At 35.9% G+C, this 19,905-nt stretch overlaps 1 protein-coding gene across 1 annotated transcript; it reads right to left on the bottom strand.

The window, feature by feature from the left end:
- Positions 1 to 626: 626 nt before the first annotated feature.
- Positions 627 to 14,957, bottom strand: LOC106080254 (bile acid-CoA:amino acid N-acyltransferase-like). Its single transcript, XM_013241594.2, has 9 exons — positions 14,935 to 14,957; positions 13,293 to 13,350; positions 12,420 to 12,660; positions 11,262 to 11,525; positions 10,250 to 10,419; positions 8,160 to 8,273; positions 5,868 to 6,041; positions 4,204 to 4,405; positions 627 to 2,558 (listed from the first exon to the last, which is right to left on the bottom strand). The coding sequence occupies exons 2-9, from the start codon at positions 13,347 to 13,349 to the stop codon at positions 2,455 to 2,457; spliced, it is 1,326 nt and encodes a 441-aa protein (XP_013097048.2). The 5' UTR covers position 13,350; positions 14,935 to 14,957; the 3' UTR covers positions 627 to 2,454.
- Positions 14,958 to 19,905: the final 4,948 nt, after the last annotated feature.

The raw sequence follows: 19,905 nt of genomic DNA, 5'->3' as shown, positions 1-19,905 counted from the left end.
GATGAATATAAAAAACATTGAAAAAAAAAAACTCAATATATTTTGATCACTTTAATAATGTTCCTTTAAACATATACACAAATAATATATATATATACATTCAATCTTCCTTCATAAATCTACAACATAGAATAATTCTTTTTTATTAAATCCTCACAGTTTCAAAGAGGCAATAAAATATAATAACAATATCAATTGGTTTCAACAGAACACACTTTACTTTGAACTAGTACTTCTAACTCCAATTCTTTCCAAGCCAATCAGCCTGTGGGATACTTTTTCCATTCATTTTTAGTGGCCCCTAAAAGGGGAAAAGACGCTATTATTTTTGTGTGGAATGTCCGTCCGTCCGTCCGGTTTAGATCTCAAAAACTAGAAAAGATATTGAAAATCCAACATCATGACATTTTAGACCTTTCAAAGTTCTGATACAATGGCTTTTTTCTTTTCTGAAAGTGAAAAATTTAATTTTTAAAATCAACTATGCAAGCAGTTTTTTCATAAAAATACACCATTTTTACAACTATTCACTATTAATAGTAACAAACACAGGAGGCTATTTAGTAAGGGAGATGAATATTTACCATATTTGTAACACATTTATGCAAACAGTTTTAAATTTTATCTCAATATCTGATTGGTGCATTATTAATAAACATGTGATTAATATGTAATTTTCTGTTGACCTTAAATTTCTAGAATAAAGTCACAGCTAACTGCTGTATCAGACTAATATCTGCATTTGGGGTGCATTAAGCTATTGTTTTTATTTCTTTTTACAAGAATTTGTGTTTTTAGTTACAGGCTTACATCAAAGTCTGATGCTTACAATAAACTACATTTATATTTTAAATGTAGCCTGCATCACATTCAGAGTTTTAAAGTATCATACATTACATTCATAGTTTAAATGTAGCCAATATTACATACATAGTCTTCACACTACATGTTATTCATATTTTAAATGTAGCCTGCATCACATTTAGTTTAAATTACCCAATATTACATGATTAGTCTGATAAGTCTTCATATAGCCTGCATTAAACTCATAGTTTTCATAAGTGTAAAAATCTACATGTACAATATGGCACTTCCAAAAATATAACACAATAACAATATGGCACTTTTGAAAATCACATTTTTTTATAATAAATAACAAATTGGTTTAAAAGTTTTTTTTTAATATGTGTAGAATATTTCAAAGTAAAATAACATGGTATGTATGATGATACTTGAGACTCAAGAGAAATCTAGAAATGAGTTATTGAAGTAAATTGTTATGCAGTTTTACTTTTAACAGGTCACATTAAAAACTTCTGAGAAACATTAGGATGATTAAAATACTTGAATATGTTTCATTATTCAATATCTGCATTAAATAAATTGAAAATAATCACCAACATTTAATAGTAAACATTTTCCACAATGACTTATTCAAAAATGGCATTTGGCATCTCATGCATTTCATATTCTAATTAGCATGATATAAATACATTTATACAACATGGCACTTAAATTTGTTTTGTTTCACATGTATTGGATGTTCCTTCAGAATTGAAGGTTATTAGATTCTGGCCCAAACCTCCAGTGGGACAGCAGTGGCACAGTTTAAACATGAGACAATCACAACAACAGTCCAGAGTGCATATCACACAACCAGGTGGCTATATGGCATTTATAAAACTACATTAAATATTAACATTGCAACCAGCGGATTTGAGCACCTATAATTTGTACAATGACAGGAACATGCAGCCACTAAATGGAATCAGGAATATCTTAACCGCAGAAAAACTAAAAAGAATGGCAAGAGTCACACAAATAACAAGTCTTAACATAAAAATGTATAAAACACTCAACCACAGCTTTCATCAAAAATAACTAGAACCATAGTAGACTTAGACACAAATATGAAACATTCTTAAACCTCAAGCTCTGACACATTAGAAAGTTTAGAATGTTGATGGAGTGCTTAACAAGGAAAACCAATGCATTACCACAGGTTTTAATTTCTATTTCACAGCACTAACTAGTGGGGCAGCTAGGGTGGGGGGATGGAGAGGATTCCCCCGGGCCCCCACTTGAGGGAGCCACCAAATGAGTGTTTTTTTACATTAAATAGTACACAAAATATAGGCGACCTGATTATACTGGACACTTTTTCTCAATTTTATATGAGAAAAGAGTTCTTGTAATCACAACAAATTTCCATAAGGATCAATAAAGCAGTTTTAGTCTTAGGTCAAGCCCCCCGGTCCCCCAGATGATAGAAAATTCCTAGCTACGCCCCTGGCAACAGCTAGGGTTTAATACATTTTTTGTAAAGAATGTGAAATACATTCATAAAATGTGTTGAAATAAACATATATATGTATAATTTGGGGGAAAATGTTCAGGATGAAAGAACATTTTAATAAACGTCCAGCGATTTCCAAAGCTACAAATAATAAATTATCACTTTTGTAAATGTTGATTAAAAAACTGTAGAATTTTCGGCCATGCATCTTCTTGTGCTTGACTGTGTTGCTTGTCGCTACCTCCCCATAACATGTTCATTTCTGCAGAGAAAAGAGAAAAGTTCTGAAATGTTTCAGTTTTTTAAATCTCATGAGCAATCCTAACAAATGTTCATTTTGAAGCTTTCTGTTAGCTATACAAGTGTTTATAATTTTTTTCTCTTTCATTGTGACTATTGCTGTGTAGTGAAAAAAAAACAACTTTAAAAGCTGCCCTGAAATCAGTGGCCCAGTTTATTGGTTTCTATACGACCAACATTTAACAAGCATTTATATGGCCACACCTTAACAAATAATAAATTGAAGTTTGAAGAGCCCCTAATATCTCTGGAAAAAAAGTCGCACTTTACACAAATTCCAACTTAAAACGTGGTTCAGAGGTCATATGTCTAAAACATACAACAAAATACTAGTATTACAAAATATATCAAACTGAAAAATCTGTGGGTTTTTTTAAGACTACATTTTTAGATACAACAATACTGCTGGGCTCATGAAGGCATTCCTGCAGGGAACAGTACCAGGGAAAAGAAGATGAGGAAGAGAAAGCAATGGGAAGACAGCATCAAAGAAAGAGAATCTAGTCAAGTCCCAACATACTGATAGGAGATGGCAGTTAATTAATGAAAGGGTCACAGTGACCTAGATGAGCTCAACTGACTGTGACTACCAGTAGGACATTTATGGAAATAAAATTAGTTCTAGCCTGGAATCAGTTATGTAGCTAAAACTAGCTGGGAGGAGAAAAAAAGAGAAGAAGGATTTAGAAAAATGTAAGGTTAGTTGTAAACCCAGGACACACACACACACTTAATCAATATAAATATAAGTACGCTAAAGTTGGATGTGTGGCTGAAAGGCTTAAACTGCTTGGCTACTTATCAGGGAGCTCGAGTTCAAAACAAAATTAAGCTTGAGTTGTGTTTGCTGAGCGGCTAAAGGCGAAACATAAACCCCCCCTCCCCTCCCAAAAAAAAAGGGATTGGACCATAGCACAATGAGCATGCTAAAAAGCATGAAAGATGTGCTGTACAAAAACAATGTAAAACAAAAAACAAGAGAAAAGAGAAGTTCTGGCAAACCTTGAAATTCTTTTAAGACTTTCATATTTTCAATTCCAGATAAGGAATCGTCTTGGATTCGGAATATAACAGGATAAGTGCAATATTTCAAATCCAGATGCAACCACATGTTTTGTCTCATCTAGTTCGGACAAAACCTTTGTCCATTAGAGGTCAATTTTTGTTTCCTTTTTGTCATCTGTGCATGTCCTCTGCAAGGGCCCTTCTTTGGGTCTCAAAAATATGTCCCATGATTTTTGTAAGAGCTCTCCAGCAGCCTCTTTCATCTACTGCCAGCTGCTTGCCTCTAGGCCAGTGAAGACAAAATGTAGCTCGGTACAGGATATGTGTCCAGCCCAGCACAGTTTCTATATTTTCTACACCAGCCTTTATCAGAACATGGTTATTTGTGAGGTAGTCTTACCAGTGTTTGCCCATTATGGAGCGAAGGCTCTGTGATACACCAATGATAAAGTATGATTTTAAATATTATATTCATGACATTATTTTCTATGGAAATTTATTTTTAACTATCACTGTGGAATTCTCTGCTTACCAAAATGACCCTTTGATTTTAAAAAAAATGAATTGAAACTTACTGAAAAGAGACTGAAAAATACACTTACTAAATATTTTATTGTAGCTTGTCCCACATCGAGGCGCATAGGGTGGTTCTATCAAGTGCCCAGCTCCTGGGTATGCAATGAACGTAAAATTATTTATAAACTCTGGTGGAATCTTTTCTTTAAACTTTTCAACTAATGCTGGATTGACACACTGGTCATCTAGACCTTGTATAGCTAGCATTTTAGCACCATGTCGCCAACTCTGAAATAAATATCAAACGTATTGAGAAAAAATGTTTCCTTTATTTAATGTTTAAGATTTTATTATTGCCAAAAATGTCGACAATTTAAAAGAACATTTATTTAACAAGAAGAAAAGTGAAAGGGAATTAATTTGGAATGAATAAATAAATCCAAGGCTTAAACTCTTAATCTTATCAATCGATTAAAACTTAAGGAAACCAATATGCCAGTATTACAATTTCAACCTACTCTAAAGTGAAAGAAATAAAAAAAAGTTTCTAAACTTTAGCACAACATATAAACCATGACAATTATTTTAAAAAAGGTGCATCAAATAGCCATAAGATCAATATTTGTACAATTATAAAATAACTTGAGACACTATATACATTTAGAAGCCTCACATGATATTATATTTCTTCCAGACACAGTGGAACGTACTGAAACTTACTTTATCTCTGTCAACACACATTTTTTTACAAATAGTGGTCTAGATAAATAGCTTGAGAACCACAGTTAAGATTTGGGAATTGTGATTTACTTAGTCACCAGTGGTGAGTGAACATTCACTGGACCTTGGGTTAGACAGAGTTAGTTGAAGACTGTACCTGCTGATCAGTTAAACTGTGCATATAGAGTTGAGATCAGTACCTGTTAGTAAACAAGATGAGTGCCCTGGAGTGAAATGGAGAATGAGTTCCTGATAGCAAGAAAGCTGTACTTGTTTATTATTGAAATGAAACATTTTATGTGTGATTAATATTTCTACTTTGGATTTATTGCTGCTGTATTTTAATCTGACATGAATGGTAGTCGATTGTTATAGTTTCAAATATCATTAAATACACATGTGTCTGATACAACAGCAAGGAAGAGGCTGTGGCAGTCGCCTATGACTGATCTCTGTGGAGAGAGCTTGCCCCCCCCCCCCCACCACATGGACTGAACGGCTCAGGAATACCTAAGCAGGAAAGTAAAGGTGGTTGGTCATTGTGCTGGCAACATGACACCATCTGCCCTATAGATCATAAGGTCTGATAGGGATTCTTTTTTTTATTACTGACATCCAGTAAGGTATTGCAGAGCAGCAGAGAAGAACAGGATGTTATTTTTCCAGGCACCGACAGCAAGAGAGCCTAAAGCTCAGCAGCAAAAACTGGCTAGAAGTAACATTAAAGCCAGCAAAAACTGGCTAGAAGAAGTAGACAGAAAGTTACTAGCGTTAAAGCCAGCAAATACTAAATAGAGCTTTCTTACTCATTGTAAGATGTCATTTCTGTGAATAGTAATCAATCATCCTGACATAACCAATCAGCCTACAAGTTAATCATCCTGACATAACCAATCAGCCTACAAGTCAATCATCCTTACTGTAGAGCACAACAGGACAAAGCCCAATGTAACAGCTGCTATACTGTCATCTACATAGTACCACATAGCACCATGTCTTCATAGTGTCTACAACTCCAAGAATCACTTACTGGACAAACTGGAATTTCTTCATTAGCTGAAAACATGTTCCTGAAAGAAATTTGGTCATTCACTTTAGTGATGCGATCAAATTTGAATTTTCCTGCTTGGATGAGTTCCCCTTCAACTATCTGCTCCGTTCCGATAAGCATTCCTGGAGTATTGACAGTGGCAATGCACTTCATCTGCAGATACAAAAAAATTTGCATCTACATCATAAAGTCTATTCTGATAAAAACACAATCTGATTCCAGTTTATACAAACAAAATTTATTTTAATAACAAATTTCCCTTTTACTAAATGCATATAAGGCGCTTGAACTTCGTGTGTAATGTTTAAGTGAAACTGGGGTATGAATGTAAATATTGTGTGCTTCTGATGCATTGTTAGGTGTCATCTCTACAAGATGGACAGTAGTCCTTCAGTGGCTGAAGGAGGCCAAGAACAACAATGCACAATTGTATGAAAAATTTCCTCAATGATGATACATATTATTTTTATTGAATAGATTTATTTATGCTCTTTTGAAATTCGTCTATATATAACTTTACTGGAGGCGCGGTTGGTGAGCGGTAAAGCGCTTGGCTTCCAAACCGAGGTCCGGAGTTCGAATCTTGGTGAAGACTGAGATATTTAATTTTGGGATCTTTGGGCACCTCAGAGTCCACCCAGCGCTAATGGGTACCTTACATTAGTTGGGGAAAAGTAAAGGCAGTTGGTCATTGTGCTGGCCACATGACACCCTCATTAACTGTAGGCCACAGAAACAGATGACTTTTCCATCATTAGACCACTAGGTCTGAAAAGGGAACTTTTAATAACAGAATAAAGAATACAGAGTCTCAAAACTATTTAAAGGAAGATGATAATAGATTCTGGGTTGGTCTATGCATTCTGTTTGATAAATGTAGTCTTAGTGAAACATTCAATTCAATATTACGATTAAGAGAAACACATTTTATTTGTACATTTTATGAATCAAGTTAATTCAAGTTTTGTATTCCTGTGCTTAATTTCTTGATGGACTTGCATCAAGCTTGAGTGGAATGAAAGATTGGCTAGATCCTGGAATAGTGTGACAACCACACTGCCAGAGTGCTGGCCACATGACACCCTCGTTAACTGTAGGCCACAGAAACAGATGACTTTAACATCATCTGCCCTATAGACAACAAGGTACTTTTTTTTACTATAGCTTTACCCCCTGTAAAGCTTTTGAATCTATCAATGGGATAGGGGAGGTAAATTGAAATGTTGAGGAAAATTATTTAATAAACACAAAAACATAACAAAACGATGAAGTGAAGCTGGGGTACAGGGGGGAAGGACAACTTTAGCAGATAATAATCATGAGGGTTCTTCTTCCTTGACATTTAGTGTAGGCTGGGTATTTCCTCAGGCTTTTTTATATATATATATATATAATCCCCACATTTTAAGGAAGTTTTTGGTCTTGACAATTCTCTCCAATACTGATGTAAAAGAACATCTGGGTCTTAAAACTGTAACTGGAATATCCAATTGGCCAATGGTCCATTCTCCACCATCCACAGAGCTCTCAAATTTGAACTATTTTACAGTAGAAAGCTTAAGGCGGACTGTGCCCTGGGTATGCCATGTGGAATCATCAAATCCTAGATCCAGGCCTCTTCACGCTATCACATTCACCAGTTCCAGAAAAAAGACTTCATGATGGGTTTATATCCAGTAGTAGAGCGTAGTGAGACATAGACCTCCATATGGAGTATCGCAGTCCAGACCTCCGTCAAAAAGCACCTAAAGGGGGGGAAGGTCCACTATTTTTTGCTTAGTGAAATGCAAGTGGAAGGGCAGTGGGATTATTTATTACTCTTGGTCATTTCCAAGCCCTGATGCCCACATGGGGGAGTATCGCCACAAAAGTGGAGGTTTGGAATCAGAGTTTTCCTTCTCCTAGATGGGTTGTGTTATTCAGGCTGACAAGCCCCATCAACACGAAGCTAAAACTGGTTTGAAGGCGCCAGTGTTCCGCCTTTCATCCCTTCTCCTGTCGGTATGTAAGAACAGGTTCCGCCGGATTTTTGGGAAAATCACACATGAAGGCCAGGAGCTGAATTTGACTTTCAGAGGCATTTAGAGACGCCAGCCTTGGGAGCATTTCTTGGAAAGTGGGAGCTTATCCCCACTTTCACCCTGGGCATTGACAGTCCTTTGGAACCCATCATTGGGGTTAAAAGTTCATGAAATATCAAACCAAAAGGAATGCAATTTTTTAAATCAATGCATTAATAAATAGATCACCAGAAATTTAGTTTATACTTACTGCAGGCCTCATAGATGTAATAAATTGAAGATAACCAGATCCAACACACGTCCCTACTCCACCAATATTTTTGTTGTCTACTTTGGGGTGTTGAGCCAGCCAGTCAAAGATTTTCTTGAAGAAAGATTTAGTCATTTACTCATGAGGTATTGTATATTCTTATCTTAAAATTTAGGTGCACAGTAAAAAAAAAAAAGAGAAAGAAATGCACTTTTTAAAATAGATGTGATGATTTCTTTTTCTTTATTGCCTGATATTTCTTTTTATCTTAACAATGGCACAAACAGAATCATATTTCCGGACATGTATATATATATAATGACAACAAACAGATGAAACATCTGTGTTCTTTTCTAACTTCTTTATTGAACTTATTGAAACTACCATGTATGTAGACTTGACTTGAATCTCTTGATAATATTAAACTTTTTACTTCAACTGATATACCTTTTACCTATCCCTTAGTCTGTTGGACCGTTGGGGCACCAGGCAAGATTTGTCGACCGTCTTTCTCCATTCCTCCGTTTTTTTTTGCCTTATTTAGAACCTCCCTCAATGGCAGTCTTGTCCATTCTTTAATGTTGTCCTCCCATCGCTTTTTCTGTCAGCCTCTTCTTCTTTTCCCTGGCACTGTTCCCTGAAGGAAGGTCTTTGCGAGCCCCGTAGATCTTGTAATGTGGCCAAAGGTTTTAAGCTTTCGTCTTTTCACAATAGTTAGCAGGTCGTCATGGGTTCCGATCGCTACAGTAACCCTGTCTCTGATTTCTTGGTTTGTGATGCGGTCTTTGAATGTGATGCCTAGGATCCTTCTGTAGCATCTCAATTCCATTGCTAGGATCCTCCTCTCAAGCTCTGCATTCAACGTCCATGACTCGCAAGCATATAAAAATGTGGCCATGATCAGAGAGCGCATCAGTCTGATTTTGGTGCCGAGGGCTAAGCCCTTATCTTTCCATATTATTTTAAGTTTTGTGCTGCTGTGGACTGTGCTATTCGGGTCAATAATTCAGGTTTTGTTCCCTCATCTGAGACAATAGCTCCGAGGTATTTGAAGCTGTTAACACTAGATAGCTTTTCACCTCCAATACTGATGCCTTTTTTAAAGCCCTGATGGCTATTTTTCGGCATTTATTTGCATGCCATATGCTGCGGAAGTCTTGTCAATGCGCAACACCAGGTCAGCTAGTTCTTCTTCTGTCCCTGCTAGGCCGTCAATGTCATCTGCGAAGCGCAAGTTAGTAATTCTTCTTCCTCCAATGCTGTAAGCAACTGATATAATTTATTATTTAAACAACTTAACGATACAACTTTATGATACAACTTCAACATATGGACCTGTAGTCGTTTAATAACTCACTACAACACAAGACAGTTACTACACAAGGATCTGTTACTACGCAAGGATCTGTTACTATGCAAGGACCCATTACTATGCAAGGACCTCAACTAACTAGCTTTCCCCCTTTTTATACTTTTCTAAACCATATTTTTCAGAATCCTAGAAACTTCTATTCTAAATATTTTATTAATTACTACCTTCTAGAAACTGATGTATTCTATTTTTTCCCTGACCTCTTTCCCTGATAGGATGATTATAATTAACATGTGTTTGTTCTGACCTGACCCTGGCATCTAGAAACAGGTCAAATTAAGTCACAGTATCTATTTGTGACAATAGATTGCTAAGTCAAATTTATAACATCTAATGGTTTCAGTATGGCAAGTGAAAAGTTAAGCCATTAACAGTATATACAATAACTACTTAAACTATTGTAAATAGTACAGAAAAAAAATCTCACTTATATCTAGAAGCTGATCTAGTTCTACTTTTGATGTTTTCAAGATCACCTCTTTTTTTTTTATTTATAGTGCAGCTTTCATGCTATAAGCATGCTCAGTGTGTTCTGGTCTAATCTCTTTTATAGATCTGTGGCAAGAGAGATTATAAGGGAGAAGGTTTCCGTGCTGCCTTTAGGTGCTCAGCAAACACAACTCAGCTTGAGACAGGATTGCAACTCAAGCCCCCTTGATTGATAGCCAAGAAGTTTTTGCCACAGCCCAATATCAAAAGTATGTTGACAGCAACTAACCAAGAAATAATTGAAGTCCAGTTCAAGTTCATTTCTCGGAAGACCAGGAAGGCCAACATAACCAACAGCCAAAGTTGCAAAGCCATGTGATGCCAGAAGGGCAGCTCTGAATTCTAAGATGCCACCTCCCAAGCCAAAGAAATGAATGATGGCCGGGAATGGTCCATCACCTACAATGGAAATAGAGTACTTCATTTTCATGGATTCATTATGAAAAAATTACAGATAAACAATAACCAAAAACATTAAACTAGAAAATATCAACTTCCTTGCAAGCAAACTTAGATTTTCAACCTCAGAACAGGACACAGAACAACACATTATAATTTATAGAGAATAAAACCCACAAACCTTCCCTAATATAGACATTGCTTCCACCCTCAGGAAACAGTCAAACATTTCCTAATAGAATGTTTCAACTTACTCCACCTTAAACAGACCCCATTATAACCTAGCATAACCAACACCCCAGAGGGCATGATGAGTGGTAGAGTGCTTGGCTTCTGAACTAAGGGGGTCTCAGGTTCGAATCTCTGTGAAGACCTGGATTTTGAATTTCAAGATTTTAGGACACCCAAGTCTACCCAACGCTGATAGGTACCTAAACATACGTTTGGGAAAGTAAAGGTGGTGAGTTTCTTTTTTTTTTTTATAACTGACACCCAGTATGGTATTGCTGAAAAAACAGCATGTTTCATTTCCAGGCACTGACTGCAAGAAGCCTAAAGCTCAGCAGCAAAAATTGGCTAGAAGAAGAAGAAGGATACCAACAATATAATTAGCAAATACACAAACAAACTAAACTAAAATATTGAAACTATAGTTGATAAGAACAACTCAAGAAAAAAAAAAGTGTGCAAATGATAAACAGCTGACATAGGTAACAAAAAAAATCTATTTAAAAAAAGAAAAAGTGATAATTCTAAATTAGTGTTTTAATAGTAACCCTCAATAATGAAAAAAAAAATTCATGTACAATTTTGTAACTGTTCAAAATGTCAGCAAATTTTACCTGGTGGTGTTAAAAGTGTTCCGTAGAGCCCATTCTCAGCAAGAGGAAATCTTTGAACACCTGGTGCTGCATAGTAACGTTCTAGATGACATGAGGCCAGGCTAGAGGATGAGTCTGACCAAGGGAGAGAATCAAATTCCTTAAAGCCATCATGCACTGCTATGGTCACATTATAAGGGGACATAACATCTCCCTTTATTAGCCTGCCTTGTTTGACTCCAGGAGTTGTCTTCATACTCCAGAACAAACCCATTGGTTCCAAACCTGCGTTGGATTAAACATCGTAAAAATCTCAATTTTACTTTTCATACAATTAAAAATTCTTTTAAAGAATGTAACTTTGATTTTTTTTTTTAAAGCCAGATACCAGGTATTCTATAAATTATTTAATATACTTAAAATTGATTGTTGTGTGATCATCTGGTTGACCCTCCAAACTGTTGCCACCATAGTTCAGAGTTTGAGATTTTATTCTTATTTTTTTCTTTTATCTATTCTTAACTGATGAATACTATGATTAACTAATCTAATACATTACAAAAGTGCTGTCAAAGAAGAAGATAATTATATATTTATATATATATGACATTAGCATTTTTACAGTTGGTAATTAAAAAAAAAGAAGAAAAATTATTTGTTGTCTTCATAGAGACAAAAATGGTGCCAGCCTATGAGATTCTTTTGCCTAGAAATTTGTTCATTGCATAATTGTGATCGCTATAATATCCAGTAACTGCAGCGATTGGACCCCATGATGACCTGCAATTGTAAAAAAATGCAAGCTAAAAATCTATGGCCATATTACAAGATCTTCGGGGCTCACAAAGACCTTCAGGGAACAGTACCAGGAAAAAGAAGAAGAGGCATACAGAGAAAGAGATGGGAGGACAACATAAAAGAATGGACAGCCCTACCATTGAAAGAGGTTCCATCTAAGGCAAAAGACAGAGATGAATGGAGAAAAACGGTCAGCGAGTCTTGCATGGTGCCCCAAAGGTCCAACAGACAAACGGATAAGTAAAGGTAATAATATCCAGTCTTTTATGATTAAGACTCTTATGATTAGCTTTTGTTGAGTTCAAAACTAAACAGGATGTTTACTCATGCAGTTTTTTATGGCTGTTTTGAAGAATGAATGAAATATTTAAAACAGAATACCTTCAAATGTTCCACCATAAGATACATCTTTGTAAGTATCCACACATCCTGTCTGGTCAGCAATATACTGACCACATGCTCCAAATTGTTTGTCCCCTTCTGTCATATAAGCTTGTAAAGTAATCTTCTGTCCATCGCTTAACTTGCTTACTTGGATTTGGACTTTTTCATCTACCAGCGCTCGGGTCTTGGAGATTTTTAACTTGACAGGTAGCAGACTACTTGAACATCGCTGACTAGTCTGGAAAAAAAAAAGCAATATTCTATTAAAGTTCGAATTTCTATGCACTGAATTGTTACAGGAATAAGAGAAAAAAAAAAGCACTCCTTTCAACACTAGCAATCTATGATGATGTACAGGTGATATGTTTCTATGGAAGACAGTTAATGAGTTGAGGTTATATTGTAACACTGTAATAACATAACTCTACTAATGTACATGGCTTTATGTAACAAGATTACAGTAGACAGTGAACAAGCACAAACATGTCTCACATCACATTGTTTTATGAACACACACATAATGGACATGACCTTCTTACACAGTAGACACACAGAAAATAAACACCTCAGTTACACTAAAAACACACTCATAAGTTAAGCAATGGAAAAATTAAAAGGATAAGATAGATCTCTTATAAAGAAAATGTGTAAAAAGCAAAGTTTTGAAAGCAATTTAACAAAGAGTTATGGAACCTTGCTGTCTGAAACATTTTTTTTAAAGGCAAAGGAATACAATTTACTCAGTCTTAACAAAAGTGTCAATATAATTAATGAAACAATTTCAAATGGTCTCACTGTTTTAGAAAGTGTATTTTCTTATACTTGTTATATTATAATTATTTCAATGATATATATATATATAGAACTTACTAATTGAACATGCCTGCTTATTGTAACGAGGCGATGGATTGCCTGTCTTGAAAGCATGCTATCAAAGAATTAACAAGATGTCAATAGAAAATTATTAGATCAAAACAAATTTTAAGCCAATGAAATAAGCTTAATAAATAAGAAAATCAAAGTTATAATTAATCTGTTCATTAAATTTAATTAGTATTTTATCAATAGAGTGTTTAGAATAGAACTGCCAGGATAAAATATGTGCTTTAAATGGAGATGTTGAAATTATCAAAATTCAATGATAATTCTAACAATCAACAATGTGTTATGCTTTTGTCATGTAGATTGAATCTATGATCATGCTTAATATATATATATATTATCTAGCAATAATTTTTCTATATAAACATTTTCTATGTCTCATTTATGTCTACATAACATACAATTACATCTAGAAATCAAATTTTAATTTAATATAATTTTGCAGAAGGTTCTAATTTTTTAGTGTTGTTTTTTTTTTCATGAAAATCACATATGTTATTGTGAAAAAGTATGAGAAACAAGAATTTGAAGAGAAGAAAATTGTACTACACATTCCATTATTAAGCTATGAGGTGTTCCAAAAATGGAAAACTAGACAAATTCAGTACTAACAACAAATCAAATTATTAACTGCTGCTCAGTGTGATTTGCAGCAGATCATTTCACAAGTATGGAGGAAACATCACATATTTTTAAAATTGAAAGATGGTGTTCCATGACATTGAATGGACTGTGTTTGCTTTTCCTGTTTGACTATCTGCGATGAAACCTCAACAGCGCATTTATAGATACCACCCAAGATCAGCATTTATTTATTCTGTTAAAGCCCAAAAAAAAATGTTCCCCTATCAGAACTTGCGATCTATAGGGCAGACGATATAAAGGTCATCTGTTTCTGTGGCCCACTGTTAATGAGGATGTCATGTGGCCAGCAGAACGACCAACTGCCATACCTTCCCCAACTAATGTCAGGTACCCATTAGAGCTGGGTGGACTCAGAGATGCCCAAAGATCCCGAATCCCAGTTTTCACCAGGATTCGAGCCGGTACCTTGGTTCAGAAGCCAAGCACTTTACCGCTCAGCCACCATTCCTCTGTTAAAGCCCAACACCCAACAAAAAATGGTATTGTCCAGGGTGTGCTTGGACTAGTGCCTCACTAAATTGCACAATAAGAGGAGCAATGACACAGTATTCCTTTTCACGATTATTGTTGGCATTTGTTCAGAAATGGCTGAAACCAAAATGAATGGACTTACCCCAAATAAATTGTTTGCACCAATGATACCAAAATAAGGAACCATGGATTGATAATAAAGACTGAAATATGGAAGGTTGCAGTTTGAAAAAAATAGGCATGGTGGCTGAGTGGTAAAGTGTTTGGCTTATGAACCGAGGAGTTTGAATTCTAGTAAAGACTGTGATTTTTTATTTTGGGACTTTTAGGATGCTTCTGAGTCCACCCTGCTCTAATAGGTACCCGACAGTTGGAAAAAAAAAGGAGGTTGATCATTGTGCTGGCCACATGATATCCTTATAAACCATGGGCCACAGAAACAGATGACCTTTTACATCATCTGCCAAACACAGACCTCAAGGTCTGAAAGGGGTACTTAGAAAATGTACATTACTTCTTGAAGAAGCCGCAGCACACCAACCTGAGTAAAAAAACAACAACAATATATTACTGCTGGGCCTCTGACACACTCGCCAAACATTGAACAAACACACAATTAAACATTGCACTCTATACAGAAGAAATGAAGAAACTAATAGTAAGAAACTATTAGTGAATAAAATAAATGAGAAATGGAAAAGCTCCCATCTGAATCACAAGAAAGATGATGCCTATTATAAGCTATCCCAACAAGATCATTGTCTAACATCTGTACCGGAAGCTCAAAATTGGAACCAGTGAAATCTGCCCATATGGAGTGTCACCAGAGAATGCTGACCATGTCCTTCAAAACTGTTCTCTTTACCAAGAGGCCTGTACAAGACACTGGCCCCAAAACACCCCAATAGAAAGAAAACTATCTGGAGAGCTCCCTGATTTGGAAACCACTGCGCAGTTCATCTTGTGTATTGGTCTAGTTATCTGATCGTTCCAACATGAAAATGAGAATGAAGAAGAAGAACTTTTTAGCCTCGATTTGTGGAATATAAATAACCACCATGCCGACCATAGGATATAAATGAGTTAATAAATTAATATAAAATGATCAACATAAATCTACATCTAGTCCTACTCTACTGTGACATATATAACTGTCTCTACACTTCTATACGCTACCTAATCTCATAAACTGGTTACTGGTAATTTTGCACTCATAAATCTCCCCTCTCCCACCAGGACCATCTATGATCTAGAATAATCTGGATACTGGATAATCTGGATAGTCAGTGCTGGGTTCATACTCTGCCCACTGGCGCCACTGCCATCCTGTTAAGAGTTATTTATGTTTATAATGATAAATGATAATCCAGTATTTACTAGAATAGATCTAGATCTAGATTAGATATCTACTTTACATAATCCTGTGCCTATGACGCCCTATGTCAGAATAGTATGATTTATGATATTCTCATTTAAAATAATTGTATTACATAATATTCAAATTGTTTGAATAATTTAGAGGTAAGTTAGAATCTCGATCTAGATCTACATCTAATACTAATCTAATAGTCTAATACTAGATTCCAGAGTTTAGATTAGATCTAAATACACTAAATCTGTGAATCTATATATAGATTATTATAGATCTAGTTACAATATAGTAACTATAATTATTATTATTAATAATATAGTATATAATAATTAAATCTTCTAGATATGAATAATATGATATATCTATACTATTATGATTTATCCGTATTACTTAACTTAGACTTAGATATCTATAGGCCTATAATATATAATACTCTAGATTATATATTATATATCAATATACCTAGGCCTAGACTCTATACTGACTATAGTCTATAATCTATAGATCTACTTGCAACATAGCAAGATTCTAGATCTAGATGAACTAGATCTATTACTATAGATCTAATTCTAATCTAAAGTAAAGTAAAAAGGTTTTTAACACAGACGTGCATTTTTACTTTTTTTTTTTTTTTTTTTAGCCTGACCTTTGAACTATATGAACTTTTGATTGTTATATATAATATAAATATATAGGCCATAGCATGTCTAGTAGGTCTACGCGTGACCTCTGTGACCCCAGGCGTCATGGGCGCCCGCAGGGGGGTGCAAGGGGGTGCACTTGCAACCCCTGGATTCTGAGTAGCCAAATTCTAGTCATTTTTTCGCACTATCAAACCAATACATCTAAGTAGCAACTGAACAAGTAGTGCTTCCACTGGTTAATATAGTAGTAGAAATAAGTAAATTAACCTAAACGTATGGACCATGTACGTGCGCGCCTCTGAGTAGCTACATTTTAGCCATTTTTGAAATATTTTATAATGAAATACAAATTCCAGATGTAGATTTAGTCGGAATCCAAGGGGGGGGGGTGCAAGTGCACCACCATTTTTACCCTCTTGCGGGTGCTCATGGATTATTGATTCAAGATTCAATTTTGCGCATGTCTTCTAAGTCTCAATCTAAAGGCCTATCATTAGACTATTACAAAGTGTAGTAACTTAACAAGTAGCTTAGTGCTTCTTCTGAAGTAGCCTACAGTTGTAAAGATATGCTATTATTGTAACTAGAATAGGCAAATCTGTTGTTCATGTCCGACCATGTACGATCTATTCTAGGCTTGCAATTCTTTGCTCTATAAAGGATGTCACATATTCTATAGCATGTTAGTCCTGACGATTTGTTTATATTTGCACATAGCTATAGTTATTATGAATGCATGAATGCCACAAGGTCGACTTTCACAAGACATTCTGTATTGTGATTTAACAGAAGGCAGGAAATCCGCTAGTCGTCCACTGATATATACAAACACGACATAAAACTCTTCAAAATCGGCAGATGGGAAAAAGTGACACTGGATAGATCAAGATTCGAACCCAGGACCTTAACCATTCGACCACCGCGCCCCCATAATATTCAGTTACGATTTACATTTTTTTTTTGCCAATTATCTTTCAATGTGATAAATATTATATTTTCTTTGAAGTAAAGTAAAGAGTCTTTCGGAGTTGCGGTCGGTGTCAGCGCTCGATTAAACAACATCCACCAGTTTACAATAGAAGAGATACAAGAATGTTCTTCACATGCCGTCCTTCGAGTCAAAACGTTGATATGGATCAACGGAGCACAGGCAGCAGCAAGAACCTGAAAAAAATTCGAGCTGAAGCATAATGAATTTACTACATTTGCTGGGTATTTTAGGGATGAAACTGCATTTATCTTAGGCACTGAGAATAGGTCTTTGAGTGTTCGGTTCATTGATTGCGATTGTATTTGACTTCATTGGTTTAGTTCCTGTGGTTCAGAGATACGCACTGCATGTGTCTAACGTCATTGTACAGTCTAGACATGGACAAACTACTCGGCCAAGGCTGCCCAGTGATGGCTAGCATTCTTTTTTCTGTAACTGTCCCTAGCGATAGCGTTGGTGCTAAATTTACCTCTTTTGTGTGTGTCACAATGAACTGAAAAATACGAATCCATTCAACTTAGAGATCTTTGACTGTTTGTCGGATCTTAAAATAACGACTACAAGTGAAAACAAACTGCACATGTATGTATTGTAAATGTCTCTCCACTTGTTTCTGATTTGTCTTTTCATTGTCGTTAATTAGTCATTTGTTCTTAAACCAGTTTCCGTGGTGTTGCAGTCTTTCCAAATTAACATAGTTGCCGCTCAACAGCACACCAGCAGTCACATTAATGGCATAATCAAAAAACAACTTGACCATTCTGAGGAACACGTCAGAGGTGTCATCTTGAGGAAGGAGAGACTGCTGGCTGAAAATCTTGATACCGGATATTGAGTTGCTGCTGCCGAGAATTCGCAGCCAACAAACACACTGAGAAAAAACGGCTTTACATTACATATCTTAATTCTAAAGTTTCTTCATTATGTCTCGCTTTTCGAGCAATAATAATGGTCAGTTCAACTTGTTTTTTGTCTTCAACCAAAAACGATGCAAAAGCTGCAATGCAAAGAAGAATATCCGAACTGCGTGAAAGGGTTCATAGCCAGTTTGTGCACCGCGACGAAAAGCAACTCATAAGTAAAGTTATTGACAGTTTCAGCAAGCACAGTCAACATTTGCAGTTTTTGTTTGAACGTAGGCAAGCACAGGCCTCACAGATAAAGTTAACAATGTTGTACAGTAAATACTTTGTTCCCGTGTTTAGTTTCTTAATTTTTTATTTCATGAAAAAAAAATTACTGTAGTGTGCATTTAACATCGATTACCAGGTATGTGGGCCCGAAAAGGGGGGTGGGCAGTTCTTTTCTTTAATATTATAACAAAGAAAGTTGAGGATACGACTTTGAACCATGGGTGGTAGCTTGCACCCCCCTGCAAAAAATCCTGCGGGCGCCCATGCCAACTGGTTCGTGACGTAGTATGTCGAAGGTGCCGATCTACTTTGGCATGAAAACGGTTTTAAATCAATTGTAGAATAGATCTAGATTTAGAATACTCTAAAACTAGATTCTATATATAGAGATCTAGGCCGGTCTCTATCTTTCTCTCTCTAAAATGAGCCAATATATAAGAATATATATGCATGGGCGTAGCCAGGATTTTATTTGGGGGAGGGGTATACCCCCCCTCAAAAAATGCATGTGTTTGTGTACATAATTAATCCTTTCATTCTTTCGGAAGACATTTATTGTACCCTAGAATAGGCTCTTCCTGGAGTTAGTGGGAAAATTGTAGACTCCCCGCCATTGCCAGCAAGGGGTCTGGAAGAGAGCTGTTTGCTCCCCCAGCGCGGGGCAAAGCCCCGCCGTCAAGCACTATTTCCGGTATTAAAAGCCAACAAAGTGCATATTCTGATTCGAGGTATTTACAGTGCATTATCCTGCTGTTAAAAAGTTTTATTTCAAAAACCTTAAGTGCTATTCTTACTGACTTAGATACTTCCGCGTCGTTCGGTGTATTGGGCGGCAAGCTGCTTCCACAAAAATCTGTCACGGGCAATGTCTGAATTTAAGCCTCTTCCCACCTGCTCTAAAGACCTCGCTTAAAAATAGGTGACTGTAGTTTGCTTTAGATTTATATCAAAAAGGGAAGTTAATTGTCAAAATCATTTGGGGGGGGGGGAACTAAAAAATCTGGGGAGTTTTTTTTTTTTTGTTGTTGTTTTTTTTTTTTTAATTCAAAACCTCATTAGCTACTGTCACAGAATATGGTGACTGTAGTTTGCTTTAGAATAAAATTGAAGAGAGAGGTTTTCAACCTCAAAACTCTCTGTATGTAGATATTTAACCTCAAAACCTTTAGGAGGGGTTTTAAACTTTTAAAAAAGCCATCTGGAGGAGGGGGTTTAAACTCAAAACCCCTCTTGGCTTGGCGACGCTCATAGAATTTCGAGTGTGTTATTTGCTTTTATTTTTATATTGAAAAGGTATTGTTTTAGCTTCAAATGCCGCTGAAGTGGGGTTTAAACTCAAAACCCC

The sequence above is a fragment of the Biomphalaria glabrata genome, chromosome 3 (assembly GCF_947242115.1).
Source record: "Biomphalaria glabrata chromosome 3, xgBioGlab47.1, whole genome shotgun sequence".
NCBI classification, from domain to species: domain Eukaryota; kingdom Metazoa; phylum Mollusca; class Gastropoda; family Planorbidae; genus Biomphalaria; species Biomphalaria glabrata.
This window is presented reverse-complemented; position numbering and strand designations above follow the sequence as displayed.